This window comes from Ciconia boyciana, chromosome 1 (assembly GCF_034638445.1).
Source record: "Ciconia boyciana chromosome 1, ASM3463844v1, whole genome shotgun sequence".
NCBI classification, from domain to species: domain Eukaryota; kingdom Metazoa; phylum Chordata; class Aves; order Ciconiiformes; family Ciconiidae; genus Ciconia; species Ciconia boyciana.
Window position 1 is genome coordinate 205,371,525 of NC_132934.1, and position 17,217 is coordinate 205,388,741.

Below are 17,217 nucleotides of genomic sequence, written 5' to 3' on the forward strand. Positions count from 1 at the left end.
TATGAGAAAATCTGACAGCAAACAGAAACGAATGAATCACAGAATCATACAATGGTTTGGGTTGGAAGGGACCTTTAAGGGCCATCTAGTCCAACGCCCCTGCCATGGGCAGGGACATCTTCCACTAGATCAGGTTGCTCAAAGCCCCGTCCAACCTGGCCTTGAACGCTTCTAGGGATGGGGCATGAAGGTTACGGACAGAATAATACGAAGAAAATAGCAAAAGTTTCCAGTGAAAGTTCATAGAAATCATGTGAAGCCAATGTAAATCAAAGTCCAATAAATGTCCTAAAAATAAAGAACCCAAAATGTTTTCCTTAAATAATGACAATTGAGCATACCAATATTGTTACCATTAAGGAACTGAGTATATTTGGCAGGTCACAAAAATTAAATTAGGAAGGACAACAGAAAATCTGGACAACATTTAACTGCTAACATTTAGATAAATATGCAAGTAGTAAACATTTATATTTCTGGTGAATTTACAGGTATTTACAGTCACATGGTCTTGTTAATGTAGAATTTTAGCGGACAAGTCATCATCACCAGCAAGTTGGTCTTGTGGAAACTACACGGTGCTGCTTTCCCTTCAGGACCTCCCCCTATTCTATTCCTGCCATCTGTGGCTCTTTCCGTCTCCTAGTCCTGAAGCAGTAGTAAGGAGGCAAGTCACTGTAAGGAAACAAGTCTTTGGAGCACATTTCTGTAAAGATGCAGGCCATGAATGCTGCGTGCATTTGGGGAAGTGGAAATGAGAAAGCAAAACAGTGGCAATAAACAGACATGACAACTAGCTGACTAATCATGAAAACATCAGGGGAAAACCAAAACGATCATGGAGATGAACAGTGCTGGAGATGAATTTCTGCCTCTTCTGAGAAAAGGAAGGCTTGGGAGAAGGGAGAAATATTGTAGCATGAAAAACAGAAACTCGGTAGCCAGAGAAGCACTTCAAATTATTTCTTTTAATGTCATGTCATAACAGACCTGGATAGCGCCTTTTGAGAGCATTCTTTTAACACTGGTTCCACTGGTAGGTTTTATGAAGACATCTTCAATTCTTGCTACTTGCTGGTCAAACAGTTCTTTCCCCTGCAATATCAACAGTGTGAGACACTGCTGTTCAAGAAATATTCCTATACATAGCAAGTATACTTTGATGTGTATCATTCAGATTAACCTCCTGAATGTATATAGAGGTGCCTACATGACATCTAAGTTTTAAAATGTTAGCTATTATCACGATGCCATAATTCTTTTTAAAAAATGAAAAAAATAAAGATTTTCTCCTACCTCTTAAAGGACTAAAAGGCAGACTCCCAAAGCAGTCTATCAGCCAGTAGTATTTTGCCAAGAATAATGTAGAAAGTACACACCACATTGAATAAGGTTTGTGTGAAGCCACTGCTTCTATAAAGTTGCCCTGTATGATTTCTGATGTTAGCTTTCAGAACACTGAAATAATTTCAAAAAGTTATGTTTTTCTCCCCAATAAGCTGTGCTTTTTAGTCTGAAAATATTTTGAAAGTAAAATAACAAAAGCAACTATTTTGTGGTGATCAGAGTTTTTGAAAAAAGATTTCTTAAAAGCATGTTACACTTACAATGCACAAACAAACATGTAACAGAGCACATTTCTCTATGAATCAAAAATACACTGATTCTACTCAAAGTCATGAGGACTACTCCTACGCTAATCTGTTCTTTGTATCTTTCAACACAAGTTTCTTTTCTGAGACTGCTATATAATGCAAATTATGTTAAGGGTTGGGGTTTTTTTCCAATTAGTATTTGTCTTATTGAGCTGAATGGGTTCTGCCACAAAGCCAGCATTTTACACAGAATGCCAGGCAGCAATTAGCTGGTGACAGCTTCTTGGTCAGAACTAACTTGGGCTGGATTGTAACTTGCCATGTGCAGGTTGGCCAGCCAGCCCCTGTAAATCAGGCCCATTTCAAATGTCCTCTCAATCACCCTGACAAAGTAATTAAAGGAAAATATTACAGGCAAAGAATGCCCCATTTCCCAAACATTTTGTAGGAAAAAGCGTTGTGCTTTCTCCAGTGTAGAGGATATTTTGAGGTCCCTGAATGCAATGTAAAGTGCTTTACAATGCCTTGGTTTCTTTGCTCCTGGGAAATGAATGTTGTATCAGGATAGAAATTGGGCCAGAGCTTAATCCTGAAAATTACAATGAATGTCTGAAGGGGACAGTGAAAACCAGACAAAAGGAAGACTATACTGTAGTCACCGCAAATAAGTGAAGCTTGTCTTGCTCTCTGCTCTCCAAAACAGGGACCTACCCAACCTGCTTGTAGCCTGTGCCCAGTCCAGAGTTGCACTTCTCGGGACGGTGAAGCGTGGGACGGGGCACCTGCACAAGAGATGGGGGGAAAGGCATGAGAAGGCGGGGGGAAAGGCATGAGAAGGCAGGGAGAAAGCAAAGCGGTGGGGAGAGGCCGGAAAGCGCAGGCCGGAGACGCGGGGAGACGGACGCGATGGGAGAGGGATGCGGGCACGGCGAGCGATGGGAGGGACGGGCCGGGACAGGCGGAGCGGAGGAGGAGCCGGTGGAAAAGCTGCTGGGGTGGCCGCAGTGCCCGGGACCGGCTGCCCCGCGGAGGCAGAGCGGAGGAGCGAGCCCGTGCCCCGCGGCGGCAGCGCAGCCCGCCGGTAAGGGCGCGGGCTGGCGGCGGGGAGGGGCGGGCGAGGGGGCGTGGAGCCGGCGGCCAGCCCGCCCGGGCCGAGCGCGGACGGCGGGAAGCAGTCGAGGGAAAAGCGGAGCCGGGGGGCAGCGAGCGGCAGCCCGCCCGCCGCCGGAGCCTGGCGGGGACCCCGCTTTCCCGCCCGCCGCTCCTCCCGCCTCCCGCACACGCTCCGATCGTTTCTCCCCTCTAGGCTGCACCTCCCCCGGCGCCGTTTCACCCCCCGCCCGGCGGCGGGGGCCGGGGCTGAGCCGCCCCCCGAAGGCAGCGCCATGTGAGAGGCACCCACCCCGCCGCCTCAGCGGGCACGTCCAGGATGTGAGGAGCCGCCCGGCCGCTCCCCGGGCCGGAGACCTACCGGCGTCCAGCCCTGCCCCGGGCCAGCATGACCGAGGTGAAGGCCAAGGAGCCCAGAGCGCCTCCGCCTGCCAGAGACGGGGCGGTCCTGCTGCAGGGCCAGCCCGGCCGAGACCCCTTCCGCAGGGAAGTGGAGGCCATCGACATCTCCCTGGACCGGCTGCTCTACCCCAAGAGCAGCGACGAGGAGGAGGACGAGGAGGAGGAGGAGGAAGAGGAGGAGGAAGAAGAGCCGCGGCAGCAGCAGCAGCCGAGGGAGGAAGAGGACCGGGACTCCCTCTCGTACCGGCCGGGCAGCGGCTCCCTCTCGGACAAGGACTCCCTGGACACCGTCCTGGACACCTTCCTGGCGCCCGCGGCTCATGCCGGCTCCGCCGTGGCCGCGGCGCCCTGGTCCTTCTTCGGGGCGGAGGCCGCGGAGGCGCCCGGCGCCCCGATGAGCCGCGGCCCCTCGCAGAAGGGGGGCGAAGCCGCCCCGGGGGCGCCCGGCCCCTCGCAGCCCCCGCCGCGGCCCGCCCCGCTCTGGCCGGCCGGCGACGCCCTGACCGCCGCCGCTAAACCGCGGCCGGCGGGGGCGGGCGGCGGCGCGGAGGGTCCCGCCGCGGCCCCCAAGGGCGAGGCCGCCGGGCTGGCGGCGCTGGCCGGCGGGGAGCGCGGCTTCGCCGGCGGCGGGGCCCGGGCGGAGGCGGGGGCGGCGGGGCAGGAGTACCTGCACGTGCCGCTGCTGCCGCTCAACTCTGCCTACCTGGCGTCGCGCACGCGGCAGCTGCTGGACGTGGCGCAGTACGAGGGCGGCGGCGGCGCCGCGGGGCCGCGCTCCTCGCCCCCCGCCCCGGAGCCGGCGGGCTACGTCTACCCGCCGGCGGACGCCAAGGAGGGGCACTTCGCCTACGGCGACTTCCAGCCCGCCCTGAGGATCAAGGAGGAGGGTCTCGGCCTCCCCACCCCTTACCCGGGCGGCAGGGCCACCCCCGCGGCGGGCTGCGCCGACTACCCGCAGCCCCCGCGGGCCGGGCAGGAGCCCTCGCTGGAGTGCGTCCTCTACAAGACGGAGCCCACCCTCCTGGCCGGGGCATACGGGCCGGCGGCGGCGGCGGCGGCGGCGCCGGACAGCCTGCCCTCCACCTCGGCCGCGCCGCCGGGCCTCTACCCGCCCCTGGGTCTCAACGGGCACCAGCCCCTGGGCTTCCCGGCGGCGGTGCTGAAGGAGGGCTTGCCCCAGCTGTGCCCGCCGTACCTCGGCTACGTTCGGTAAGGGAGGGCGGCGGGCCCTTTCGCGCGCGTGCCCGCGCTGAGGGGACGGGCCGAGGGGTCGCGCCGCGCCCGGGAGAGCTCCGCGCTTTCTGCTCGGGAAGGGCGGCTCTGCCGCGGCGTGAGGGGTTGGGTGGCACTCCGAGGGGCCCTTGGAAGGTGCCGAGAGAAAGCCAGGCGAAGTTTGACTCGGCGAAGCCCCGTTTGAGTGTTCAGGCAGTAACTGCAGCCGCCGTTCCATTTTCGGCGTTGTCTGTGCGCGCCGGGGTGTCGCAGGTGTGTGCGAGACCAGCACAGCGTTAACTTGGCAGCTGGCACCTCTCGGGACTTTTCGGCACCGTAATGCTCGGGGAGAAGTTACGTTTTTACCGCTGCGGCGGTTCAGTGCCACCTGATGTCCGAGCAAGTGACCGGCTCCGGGGGGGGGGAGCAGAGTGTTCTCCAGGCTGTCCTCAGTGACGGCGAGACAATATTCATAAGTACCTAAATATTCTCCAAAATATTATCCCCGATTTGGAAAAAAACCCAAAACCAGATAATTTCACACAAAAAAGGAAACTGGCACACTTGTGTATTGATTTGTTAGAATGAAACGGCTTACTGTGATGCCAAGATACTGTGCATTACCTAGAAATGTATGCAAAAATACGTATATATAATGCTACAGTTTCAACGGAAATCCTTGATTTTTGTAAACATAATGATTAAGTAGGTTAGTCTGTTTCTTTTCTTGGAGAGAAATTTGGAAGAACTTTCCACTTCCCTCAATGTACTCATCATAGTTAGTTATTGATGAGAATGCTGCAGCTGAATGGGAAGCAACAAATATTAAAGATTTTTCTAGCTGAGATGAAACTTCGTTATTTCCCATGTGAAAGGGGCTTTTGAAATTCAATTGACTTCTATTTGATTCTGTCTCTGTACCATTCTATGTACAGGAAAAAAGAGTATCAGTCAGTATGACTTTACTCACAAAAGTTCTTGATCTGAGGAAGATGAACAGAATTCATCTAACAGTTTTAACAGAGTTTTAACAGTTTTAACAGAGTTTTAACGGAGTTCCTAGATTGTACCTTTTTTAGCTAAAACGGATTAAAATAATACTGTGCTTTTTGCCTGCTACTTTTCTGTTTAATGACTAGGCAGACTTTACAAATGTGCCTTTTACCCTAGTAGAGACAAACCCGTAAGCAGAAAGGCAGTCATACTTTATTTTTTTCTTAACCTTCTGTAGCTTAATTACAATTAAAAACAAAAAAGTTTTTAGCGTAAACCCGATTAATACAGGTAAGTAGTTAATTGTTGCAAAACTGGATATTTCATTTCTCTTAATTCTTTTTTGTTTTGAAGGCCAGATACAGAAACCAGCCAGAGTTCTCAGTATGGTTTTGAATCGCTACCCCAGAAGATTTGTCTCATCTGCGGTGATGAGGCTTCTGGTTGCCACTATGGAGTACTTACCTGTGGAAGTTGTAAAGTCTTCTTTAAAAGGGCAATGGAAGGTACTATATGATGCCATTGTTCCTAATTATCCAAGATATATCTTTTTAGGCGCACTGCTAAGGACATACGTTTTATTTATTGCTGATGTTTAAAAATGTTATCAATGTAGTAATGTTTTTTGCTGTGGCAACTCTGTTTAAACATTGCGTGAATACTAACTAAATTCTTTCTTCATTGATTTTGCTAGTATTTTTTGTTTTACTTTCATTATTTGCTATTTATTATTTACTGTTTATCAGTCTTTTTGAGTAGGGAAAGTTTCATGAAAATCTTGTGTATTACACAATTTGTTTTAAAAAGTGTAAATGCTATTGAAAGGAAGATTTTGTGGGTATGAACTAATGATAGACAGATAAGAGTTTATTTTAGCTTCATTTTGTTTTCGAAGTCGTGGAATTTTTCTTGCTTGCAAGATGCAAAATTTGGCTTCCTGAGATTTATGGAAGTATTTCAAGTTTCTCTGAACTATTTCAAGTTATAATAATAATAAGTGGTTTTGACTTTTGTTCCAAATAGCCATTAAATTACAAAATCAGGCTGCAGGTTTAATAAATCAGTACCAATGCCTATGTTTATTTTTTCTTTTTGGATTATGTTATATGCCTTGTCCATAAATACCCACTGAGATTTTAAATATGAATACAAATTTTAAGTTTTGTCTCCTTTTCTGATTTTTATCTGATCCTGTCAGAACTAGGATATTCAAATTTCTGCTCCATATACTTAAAAAAATGATTGTTACAATGTATAGGATTCCTTAAAATAAAAAAATTGCATCAGGTATTTTCTTGTGATACATAGTTTATTCAACTTTATAGAGTTTATTGCTCTTCAGATGAAGAGGGAAATACTGGAAAATTAAAAGCTTAGCAAAATAATGTAGTTGGATTTTTTTGTTTCAGTGTGCTGTTACTTTCTACTTTAAGCATATGCTCTTTTTCTTTAACATACTAGGTACTTGCAAAGTGATAACATTAGACTAGATGAACTTTGGAGCTAGTGCCTCATTTTCTCTAATACATTTAACAGAATTCATGAGAAAACCATCAGAAACATACGTGTTACGTTGCAAGCAAAACACTTGTCTCTTAAGTCACTTAGAGGAATACATTTAAGTTTCACTGACTGGTAACTGGTCTCTTGGTTTGGCTTCACATTTTTTGCTTTGGTTATTTTGGTAAATCAGCTATATACTTTTAAAAAAGACAGGGAGCTGAAGTTTTAAGAATGAGTGTAGTGTGATTCATGAGTGCCATATTTTGAAATAAGTTTTATTACTCACTTTTCACCTCTACAGTAATATTGTAATTTTTAATTTGAATTTGATTCCATCACTTCTGAATTTCATCTCTTTCGTAAACTAGTATCCAGTTGTGTTTGTGCAGTAGGTGAACTGCTCAAAAACATATCTTATTACTGTTCAGCATAAATATTTTAATGATAAATGTTAAGAAACCATATAAATTGGTAGTAGGAATATCTTGAGGTTGTTTTCACTGATTATTTAATCAAAGTCTGTATTTGCAGAATCTTACCAGATTAAGAATATAGACATACAGAGAAATAAGAGGTCAACACAATTACAAAAACAAAATGCTTATATTTTACATAGCAACTTCAAACTTTCAATTTTTAAATTATTCCAAAGACTGAGAGTATGGTGAGGAAGTGTGTTTGGGTTTTTTAGTAGAATATTCAAAGAACGGACTACTGCCTCAGACTGCCTGGCTATAATAAGAAAAAATACAGGTTATTGAGTCTTATGGGCAGAATGACAGGCATGAGCAGTGTGGGCATGAGCAAGATGAACAAATGCAGTTACCTGTTTTTGTGTCGAAAGTGCAAGTATACAGAGAGTTCCTTAAAGAGATGGACTTCTTATTTTAATTGGAAGCATAGGGTATAATTACTAGCATTGAAATAATCCCATTTATGGATAGATACTTGATTTCATTTAGACTTAAAGTACTTTTTTATTTCTTATCAGAAATAAAGGTGACAAATTACTCTTCTGTAAGAAGAAACAGAATATTTTAATTCTAAATACAATAAAAAATAGTGTTTAAAAATTCACAGTGGCAATTGTATAAAGTTGAGACATTTTTCTTATGTAAAATGGCCACTTGCCCATCATTTATTTGAGTGGGAATGCATTATTTACCTTTTAAAATTTTTAGTACTACTACAGACGTGGGGTTTTTTTAATAATAATTTATGCCAATAAGATGTTAAACTTTGTGAGTGTGAATTCATGATCAAGACTCTACTTTTTATATACTTTCCATAAAGTACTGATCACTATGAGAAGTTAAAACATGATTGGAAATAGATGGCTTTTGCTACTTCTTAGATTTTCTGTATTTCAAGATCTTTTTCATATGTTATGAGGTTTTCAAGTGTGTAGATAACAAGATACATAGTATAGTGGTATTAAATTTGTTGGAAAATGTCTACTTTCTCTTTTAATTATTTCTGTAATCTCAGATATGTTGGCTGTTTCAAATCTAATAGCCTATGTGATTTTTTTCACAGAAATTGTCCTATTCATACACACCATTTATTTTGCTCTCCCCTATTGTGTGGAAAATACTGTATTAGTTAAATGCTTCCTTTGGGATAAAATGGACCGTTATGTTATCCAGAAAACTCCATTTTTCATTTCTAATCTTTTTGAAATAAAACCAAAGCTTTTTTAAAATACTCAGACTGAACAATCATTTAAAACTGTATAGGTGAATCTAGAAATGTTTCTATACTAAGTATGATTTAATCATACATTTGAATATAACTAGCAGATACACAGACAGCTTAACAGGGGGTCGGAATTGTATGAGGATCACTAGGATGGAAGTGTAGATTTAGAATTAAAGTATTTTAGAATGTTTTTTTGGCAATGAATTCTTAAATATATATGATTTGGTAGATATTTTCTGTCTTTTGGGTTCTTGGCTCCCCATATGTGCCTGTATGCATAAAGAAAAAGATGGTGTTAATACAGTAAGCATATTTTACTATAAGCAGAATCCTGAAGTAGGTTAACCAAAAATGCAAGTCCTTTTTTGGGGGAAATCTAGTGATATGAAAAAAGTTAGTGCTGGAAGTGGGGAGCAGAAAATGTAGCTGAGGGACAAAAATACTGATTTTTTTTTAGAAACATTTATTTGCATTTAGAGGTTGTACATTTTCTGTTCGTCCCTTACAAAGAACTGATTTACTAGTCCGTTGATTCACTTATTGTACAAACAAATTACAAGGCTTTTAAAAAATGCTTTAAAGATCCCCTTTGGGTATAATGAAAATAACAAAAGTTACTGTTGTTTATATTTGGTTAAGAAATTTGAAAAGACAAGATTGGATTCAGTGTGCTGATGGGGTAGTGCTACCCCGGTCAGTGAGCTGAAAGTGACGGGCAGTTTGGAGTTACCAATCAAAAAAAATTCAGAAATAATATTTAAAATGCTTTCAAATATGTAGAATTACTATAGTTGCAAAGTAATTTGCTGTTGATGATCAGGCATTTTTTAAGTGCTACCAATATATCTAGTTCGTGGTAACAAAAATAAGGTATAATATTTCTAATGAGTCGTTAGGAGAATGAAGATTAAGAAATGAACTCTTACTTTTTTAGCACTAAATTGTCAAATGGTCATTAATGATGTCTTATACCTTCATGTAGAACCGTGCAGGGCAACCACGATCAAAATGCTTGTGTAACTCCATGGTAAAATTTCTGTCCTGAACAGGAACCCAGTGTGTAGAGTTTGGGGATTCTGGAGTTGCACTGTTGCTAACACATGGTTTCTTGGTGGCCTGAATTCTTGCCTTTTTGTTGAAAGCATCTCCTTTGCATTAGTTTTGCTAATAAAAAAATTAAAATTACCTAAATCCTGAAAAAAAATTCAAGCGCTGTGTTTCCTATACAAAGTCCCACTTCTAATCTTTGTTCTGTATTTATACAAAGCATTTGCCTTCCTTTGCACTTTGTTTATACTGTTGACATCTAATGAAAAGCAGTTGCCTGAACCTGAAGAGTTTGAGGCCAACATAAATACATTATATTACAGCAGATGGGTCAGAAACTAACTCTTGGTTTGTTTAAATACCTGGGACCCTATTACAAAGTTGATCTAATGATTATATAGCAGATTTGCCTAGTTTTGATGTGTGCTTCAGCTCAGAGTAACAGCGCCGTACAGATAATAGGGAACAAGCTCAACCATATGTAGTAGCTAACACTTAACTGACAAAGTGTGAACTTTTCTTCTCTCTGAGACCTGAATTTGGCAAACTCAATCTGACAGAAAGTAGGGTTTCTACAAGAGTTTTTACGGTCTGTATATGGAGGAAAGTGGAGGAATTAAAGATGAGCTATGTCTACAGAGTAAGAAGGCTGACCATGACTTCAGCCAAACTTTCTGATAAAGTTTATCTGACTTGGGTTATGTATAGGCAGTTTTGTGATGACAGCGTGATTCACTATGTAAGTAGTGAAATACTATGCATAAGGAAAATTGCTGGACTAAACAGTTGTGCTTTTCCATAGCTTAAGAATGTAAAATGGCACAGCAAGCCGAATATTTAAAAAAATGCCAACCACTAATAGAAAATCCTCTTTGAAAACAGAGTGAAATGCAATACTATAGAGACCCTTTTGGCAATGAAATTGATGAAGCAGATGTAAAAAGTTCCTGCTGTCCTAACTCTGCAGGGCAGAGTTTAATCCAACTTTCCAGGCTGGATCTTGAGATCAGAATTTGGTACAATGTGTACTGTAAACCTGATAGCAATGAAAGTTTCATGAAGTAGAAAACATACAAACATACAAAGCCTACATACGGCAAGTTGAGAGATGAAAATACTTTTCACTTAATACAACATTTAATATTATTAAAATTCTTTTATTTTGCACATGACCAAAATGTGTTAATGTACAGTAAGCTAAGGGTATTTCAAAATTCAAATGTATAAAGTTACTTCATTGAGGTTCCTAAAATTCAAGTGGGAAATGTCACTTTTGTGAGAACAAAGAATTTGCATCACGAAAAGGGAAAGAAGAAAATCCGTACCGATACAGAATTGTGTATCTTCATCATACTTCTGACTTCAAAAGTATTTGTTGTTCAGCCATTTGACAAACATTAATTTGATGAATTGATTCGTATGAGGCACAACAACTGAGTGAGCTAAGACCGCGTTTGTTCTGGTACTTTGGTTATTGTGCTAATGCTGGGCTTCCTACTGCTCTCGTTGTGACTTACTACTGGTTTCCTGATAGGCGTGGCTTAGAACATAATCAGCTGCAGAAATGTGAATTACTAAAATTTTTGGCTTAACTTTATGTAGTATTTTAGAAACAGTATCAAATATTACGTTAAACATCTTTTCAGGTGGAATAGAAACTCTTTCAGGTAGTGTAAAACTGCATGCTTTAAAGAGCACCAGCAACTGACTGCTCAGTGTTGCTAGATACTCCTCTGTTCTAACTTTAAATGTGCACAATGTGAGTAACCACTGCTGCTCATCTTAAGTTCACTTCACAGTGAATGGAGAGAAACAGGAACTTCTAGGATGTAATTCACTGACTTATTTTAGATATCTACTTGAGATGAAAATAACAGTACTCTAACAGTAACTATTTCTCAGCCCTGATTACAAAAGGAGTGTCAGGTGAGGATGTACACTGTCTGCATTTGGTGATATGAATCCCACCCATGTCACCAAGGTAGCTAATACATTTCTGTAGTATATAAGAGAAATATAATAAGTATATAAAATATTTATTTCATATTTATTTTTAAGTATTATATATAAAAAGTATATAAAAATAATACATATAAAATAATATATAGATAATACTTATTTTAAGTATTAAAATACTTACAAATTATATAAGTATATAAAATGTAAGTATTTGTAGTCAAACTGTTATCTACTAGAAATAGATTTCAGTTTGATGGTGTCAATCTCCTTAAGCTGTGTATCTGTTCCACAGAACTGATGGTGTATTAGTAAGAGGTAGTTCTTTAGAAACTACTGAATGGAAGGACTTAACAAACCGTCATTTGTATGTTACAGTCTGCCATTATGTGCAGTGATATATGGCTGCACTTCAGAGGTTTCCTGGTTATATGTAGTCACAGCTCCAGCATTTTCATAAGTGGCTGTTGCTTAATATCAGTTAACATCTGAGCACATTTCAACAACCTGGAATCTTTTGTAGTTAAAACATAGAAAGAGTTACATGTAGGCATTGAGATCCAGGAGAATATTACCTTGTTCTTGTCCAATTGTTATGATACCATCTTCCCTTATCCTCAAGGACAATAATTTCTGTGGGATTTGTTGCACCAAGCTGTAGGCATTTATAATGCGGACATGCATATTTTGGCCAGTTACTTTAAATGTGCAGTAGGCTATTAAAGAACCGAAATTTAGACATTTACTCAAGACAAATTGCATCCTAAAGTGCCTGTTTTTCTCTCGTGCCCAAGAAAGGGGCTGTGCTACTTGTTTTGCTGGATGTCCACACTTTAGAATCTAGTTAGTGAAATGAATCCCCTCTTTATGGTTTTTTAGCAGTTTGTTGTCCGTTGGGTGTTTCGATCAACAGGCAGCAATATCTGATTTTTTGCACATTGCCTTTTTCTGCTCTAACGTTTCTGGTTTTTTTACCTTTTTTACTCTTAGAGTGAGCGAGTGACCCTGTCCCACTGGTTCAGTTGTAGGACAAGTCAAAGAATAAGAAGAAAATATATGTGAAAAAACTTATCATGGCAATGTGCTGTAATACTTTCACTAAATTCAGAATAATGGGATGACTGAAATACAAATATAATGCTTCTTATGTTGGTAGAAGAATACAACATTCAGGGATAAGAAGAAGAACAAATAGTACTTTAATGATGTATACCTTTGAAATAGTTGGAGTGCTTTTAAAGTAGGTTTTGTGTTCAAATCCCATGCTCTATATCCCATGCTCTAAGAAATAGACCCCTTACTGACAAAAAAGCTGACAGTTCCATCATTTTGCATATTTATACCACTGATGTAGTTAATTACTTAAAAATGGTGACCATGGAGCAATTGTGACTCAGTACCATAAAAAGAACTGGAAATACTGACTTGTAGAAGCCAGCATCTCATTCTGAAAGGTATTAGCAGAAAATTAGTGTATTAGTGGAAGATTTTTACTGTTGTCTGTTTCCGTATTTACACTCAAAGACTTTATGCCTTTCAAGATGTTGCAGTGGTGAACAATCTAAGCAAACCAACTGAAAGTCAATATGAAATAGTAATCCTGTCTTTGCAGTTCGTGATAGTTTCTGTGAAATAGGACTTAATTTTGCTTCATTTTGTTTTTCTGAGGTTTTTTTTCTTGTTGGAAATGATGGAACAGATAGAGAAATTAAAAAGATTAAAAAACAGGATTGTAACTTTTAGCTCTGTCCAGAAATGAATGAAAACAGGATAGGTACATTTAATTGTTCTGTTATGTAGATATCATAAAAACAAAGTGCTTAGGTTGCTGTCTGGAGAAGTGATTCTGGAAGGAAAAAGACAATGGTGTTGCAGGATTCACAGCAAAAGGCAGGAAGATTTTGAGATCAGAATACAAGAGAAGGAGAGAGTCAGTCAAGGATGTTGCAAACATTGGAAGTGGTTTGTTGAAGAGAAGGAAAGCAGTTGCAAGATATATAGTGGTTTGAAAACGCTGCTTCCCTTCTAGGGAAACCAATTTTGTTTGGTCCACTTAACAAAAAAACCTGACAGAGGACTGTAAGATGCAGACAACAGAGTGGAAGAATACCAAAAGTTTGTTGTAAGTAGAATTACGTCAAAAATTACTTGTAAATCTGTGCAGCAAATCAAAATACACTGTAAAAGAACTAGATTTAACTTAGAAATGAACATTTCATAGTTATACATTCTTTTTGAACAAAACATTTTTACTAAACCCTTTTTTTCATCACATGTAATTAAGGCAAAGGAATGAAAGACTAGCTTCACAAAGATGAAGTAATTACTAGTACCTGTTATAGTCACAAACCCCATCGCTGAGTACATAGAAAAGGTAAGGCAATCACCCAGGATATGAGAGCTATGTTCATCATCTCCAGTGCCTGAAAAGAGTCAAACACACCTTTCCTTCCTTGCAGCCCTGGTCGCCAGGCTCTTGGATGACTAGGCTCTAGGATGCAGTCATTCTTAATTGTTTTCACTTTGAACTATATTATTACGAAGAAAGAAATTCCACAGTATTTCAGCTAGAAGAAGATTCCAGGATGGAACATATTCACAAATTACTCTGCTAATCCATTCTTTGCCCTCTTTGGTCCATTGAATCCTAAATTCTTTGCTGTGAAGCAGATTTGCATCAGTAGCAGGTCTTTATACCAGTATAGGCTACAGAGTAGTAGTCAGGACACCTGCTTAAGAGTTGGGAAATGAGAATTTTTATTTTGGTGAGCAAAGAGGGAAATTGAAAGTGAGTGCCCCCCTAACTACTGGGCTTTTTCTAAAATGATTATGTATGGTAAGGTGAGTGGAGGATGTGTTTGTTAAGTGGTTAGAGTCTTAAGTCTCACTTAAGTGACTTTTTTATTTTTAGAGAAAATGTTAACACAGAAGGGAAATTGATATTAAATAATTAAAAAACATTATTTGAGGTGTGTGGAATCTTTGAGATTGTAATGGCCTGTGATGGCATATAGGGACACGAAGGGTGTGTCTTCAGTATTATGAACTGTGTAGTATAGATTCCTAGTTCTCCAAGACCGAAGGTCGTAAACCCACATAGTGAGAGGCAAACTCAACCCACATTTACAGGTTTGCACATTGAAACGGTGTAAGTAGAAGAGTGGTTGATTTAGATGAGAGCAAAGGTCAGGTTAGCTGTGTTTCTCCTTACTGATGATGAACTAGGCTAGACTGTTTGCCTAGTTATGGAAAACCTGACTGTCAGAACAAGCACAGAGTAATCCTTACCCTTGTATATTGTCTTCGCTTCCAGAAGTCAAAATTTTACTCAAAAGTTGCATCTGCACCATTGTGACCATACCATTTACTATAGGTATACAGGTGAACCTATTTTCCATTTTGTTTATTTTGAAAGCACGTTTGTTATCGTCTTCCACAAGAACCCCTGACAAGGAGTTCTAAATTTAGTTATGTAAAAAAGTAATTCCTTTGGTTTTTAAAATCTATTAATTTAACTGGTACTTTTGAAAAATATTGTAAGATGTAAAGAATATATTGGCAGTAAATTATTGAGCAAAACCTGGAGGCTAGCTCTCGGGAAGCAGAAAGTCAACATTGGGAGACACTTGGCAATAAAATAATTTACAAAGAGATGCAATAGATGCCTGCAGTTTTTAGACAGAAATCTAAAACTAGACTAGATAAAACACTGATATGTTTTGCAAAGAACAGTCCTCCAGTGGTGGGGATAGGATAATTTTATAAGAAAGCATTGCCAGTTCTGAGTGATACAGGGAGGCAGAATCACATATGGGAGAGAGAGAAAATATTTGAAAAAGTACTTTTTTTTGCAGACGAGAGGAACTGAGAGTCTGCAAACAAGTGCTTTGCTTTTGTGCAGGCTGGCAGCAGTTCAGCACAGATGCACTTACACAAATAACTGATTGCTTGTGTCTGATACCCCTGGTGCAGATAAAGCCTTATGGTTTCCATATTTTGCACATCTGCAAAATCTCTACAACTTGTTAGTTTACTCAAGTGATTTTAAGTGACTTACAGGACATCAGTGAGCTAAGTTAATAGTGCAGTTTTTAAAGACAGGATGCGTGCTACTTCCAGCAGTATTTGGATTAAAATTTCTTAGTGCTGGAGTATGATTTCTGCAGCTTTACTGATGGCACAACCTGTGATCATATTCGTGTGTGTGGACCATTGGCATTTTGACCACTTTCTGATATAAACCTGCCAGTATAGCAATAGTCATTACAGTACTTAAAATTGTATTTGCCTGTTTGCATTAGGACTTCCACCTTTGCTAACACAAATGGACTTTGATAGAGATTAAGAAAAATGCTATCCTACAAGAATCTGGAACATATGAGTAACAGATTAAATCATCTCTGTATTTTCTCCATATTCTCAAACAAATTTAGGTCACAAGCTGATCTTGTGAGATGTTGAGAGAGAGCTACAATGTGCACTTTCCAAAAGAGGTGAAAAGTAAACGTATAGGAAACTTAACATTGGGTGAAGACTTCTGAGAAAGTGACAGTTGCCAGATTCGTATTTTTATAAGAAGCACAAATATCAGTCTTTACTTTCTGACCTGTGCTCTAGGGATTAGACTACTATCCTGTTTTTTCTGTTTTTTTTCCTGGTTATAATGACAGTAGTCATATAAAAGATACTGAATGACAAGCTACCAATTGAACAGGAATTTTATCTTGACAGGGGTCTTTGGATACTTCATTAGTACATGCATTTAATATAACTGCAATGGTCACATATCGAAAAAATATAGGTGATCCTAAAGACTGAGATACAGCAAATGTGTTTTCAAATAAATGTTTTAGCATCCCGTGAAAACATTCCAGACAACTTCATCTAACTAAATATTGTCCCATAATTTTGAAATTAACCAAATCTCTGGCATGTTTTCAATTTCTTACAGAGTCTGTCCTTCCAATGGCTGCTGCCACTTAATGTCGAGCAAGTAGCAGTTTCTCAGAACCCAGATCTGCACAATGGTAGAAACAGTTTCAGATGAGAACACTGACTCAGATTTACCTATCCATATGAGATCAAATCAGATGACTGAGATAATAAAAAATCCCTGACAGATGAGACTATGAAAAATACTATATAACTGAACCTTAGGTGTTTTTGAAATAAGTTGCAGCTGAATGAGAATGAATGGAATACACTTTGGGATGGGAGGATTTGGGGAGAGATTGGATAGAGGCGAGTGGAGTGGAAAACTCACATAAAGGTGTGATTCAAGCTCAGGATAGGACTGTGGCTTTTTTCTAGTTTTGAAAACAAGGAAGTGGTTGACAGTAAGAATCAAGAAGTGCCTGACATTTCATCGCCATAATCTCATGGGAGGATTGGGCTGGCAGGGTTTTGGCTTTTTCTTGCTTCTTTCTTTTATGCTAGTATCATGGAGGTTTTATGGAAGAAATAAACTAGGTGAAGGCATAATAAAGATTAGGTCATTGGTCATTATTAGATTTTTAAATACAATTTATGAAATAAATAGGAATGAAATAATATTAACTTTTTGAAGATCAAACTCTGACTGTGCCTAAATTCCAATAACAGACTTCATTTCTTCCATGGTATGCACTGGACAGAGAGATTACTTAATCCTGTCTATTCTTACACTTTAGAACATATGAATATTGAAGAGTAGTTTTCATAA

At 40.5% G+C, this 17,217-nt stretch overlaps 1 protein-coding gene across 1 annotated transcript in view; it reads left to right on the forward strand.

Moving 5' to 3' along the window:
* The first annotated feature begins 2,577 nt into the window (after positions 1–2,577).
* Positions 2,578–17,217, forward strand: part of PGR (progesterone receptor) — a 38,759-nt gene continuing 24,119 nt past the window's right edge. Inside the window, exons 1-3 of the mRNA XM_072850667.1 lie at positions 2,578–2,676; positions 2,902–4,316; positions 5,667–5,818. Of these exons, the coding sequence (XP_072706768.1) occupies positions 3,094–4,316; positions 5,667–5,818 (1,375 nt within the window). The 5' untranslated portion in view covers positions 2,578–2,676; positions 2,902–3,093. The remainder of the gene's footprint in view (positions 2,677–2,901; positions 4,317–5,666; positions 5,819–17,217) is intronic.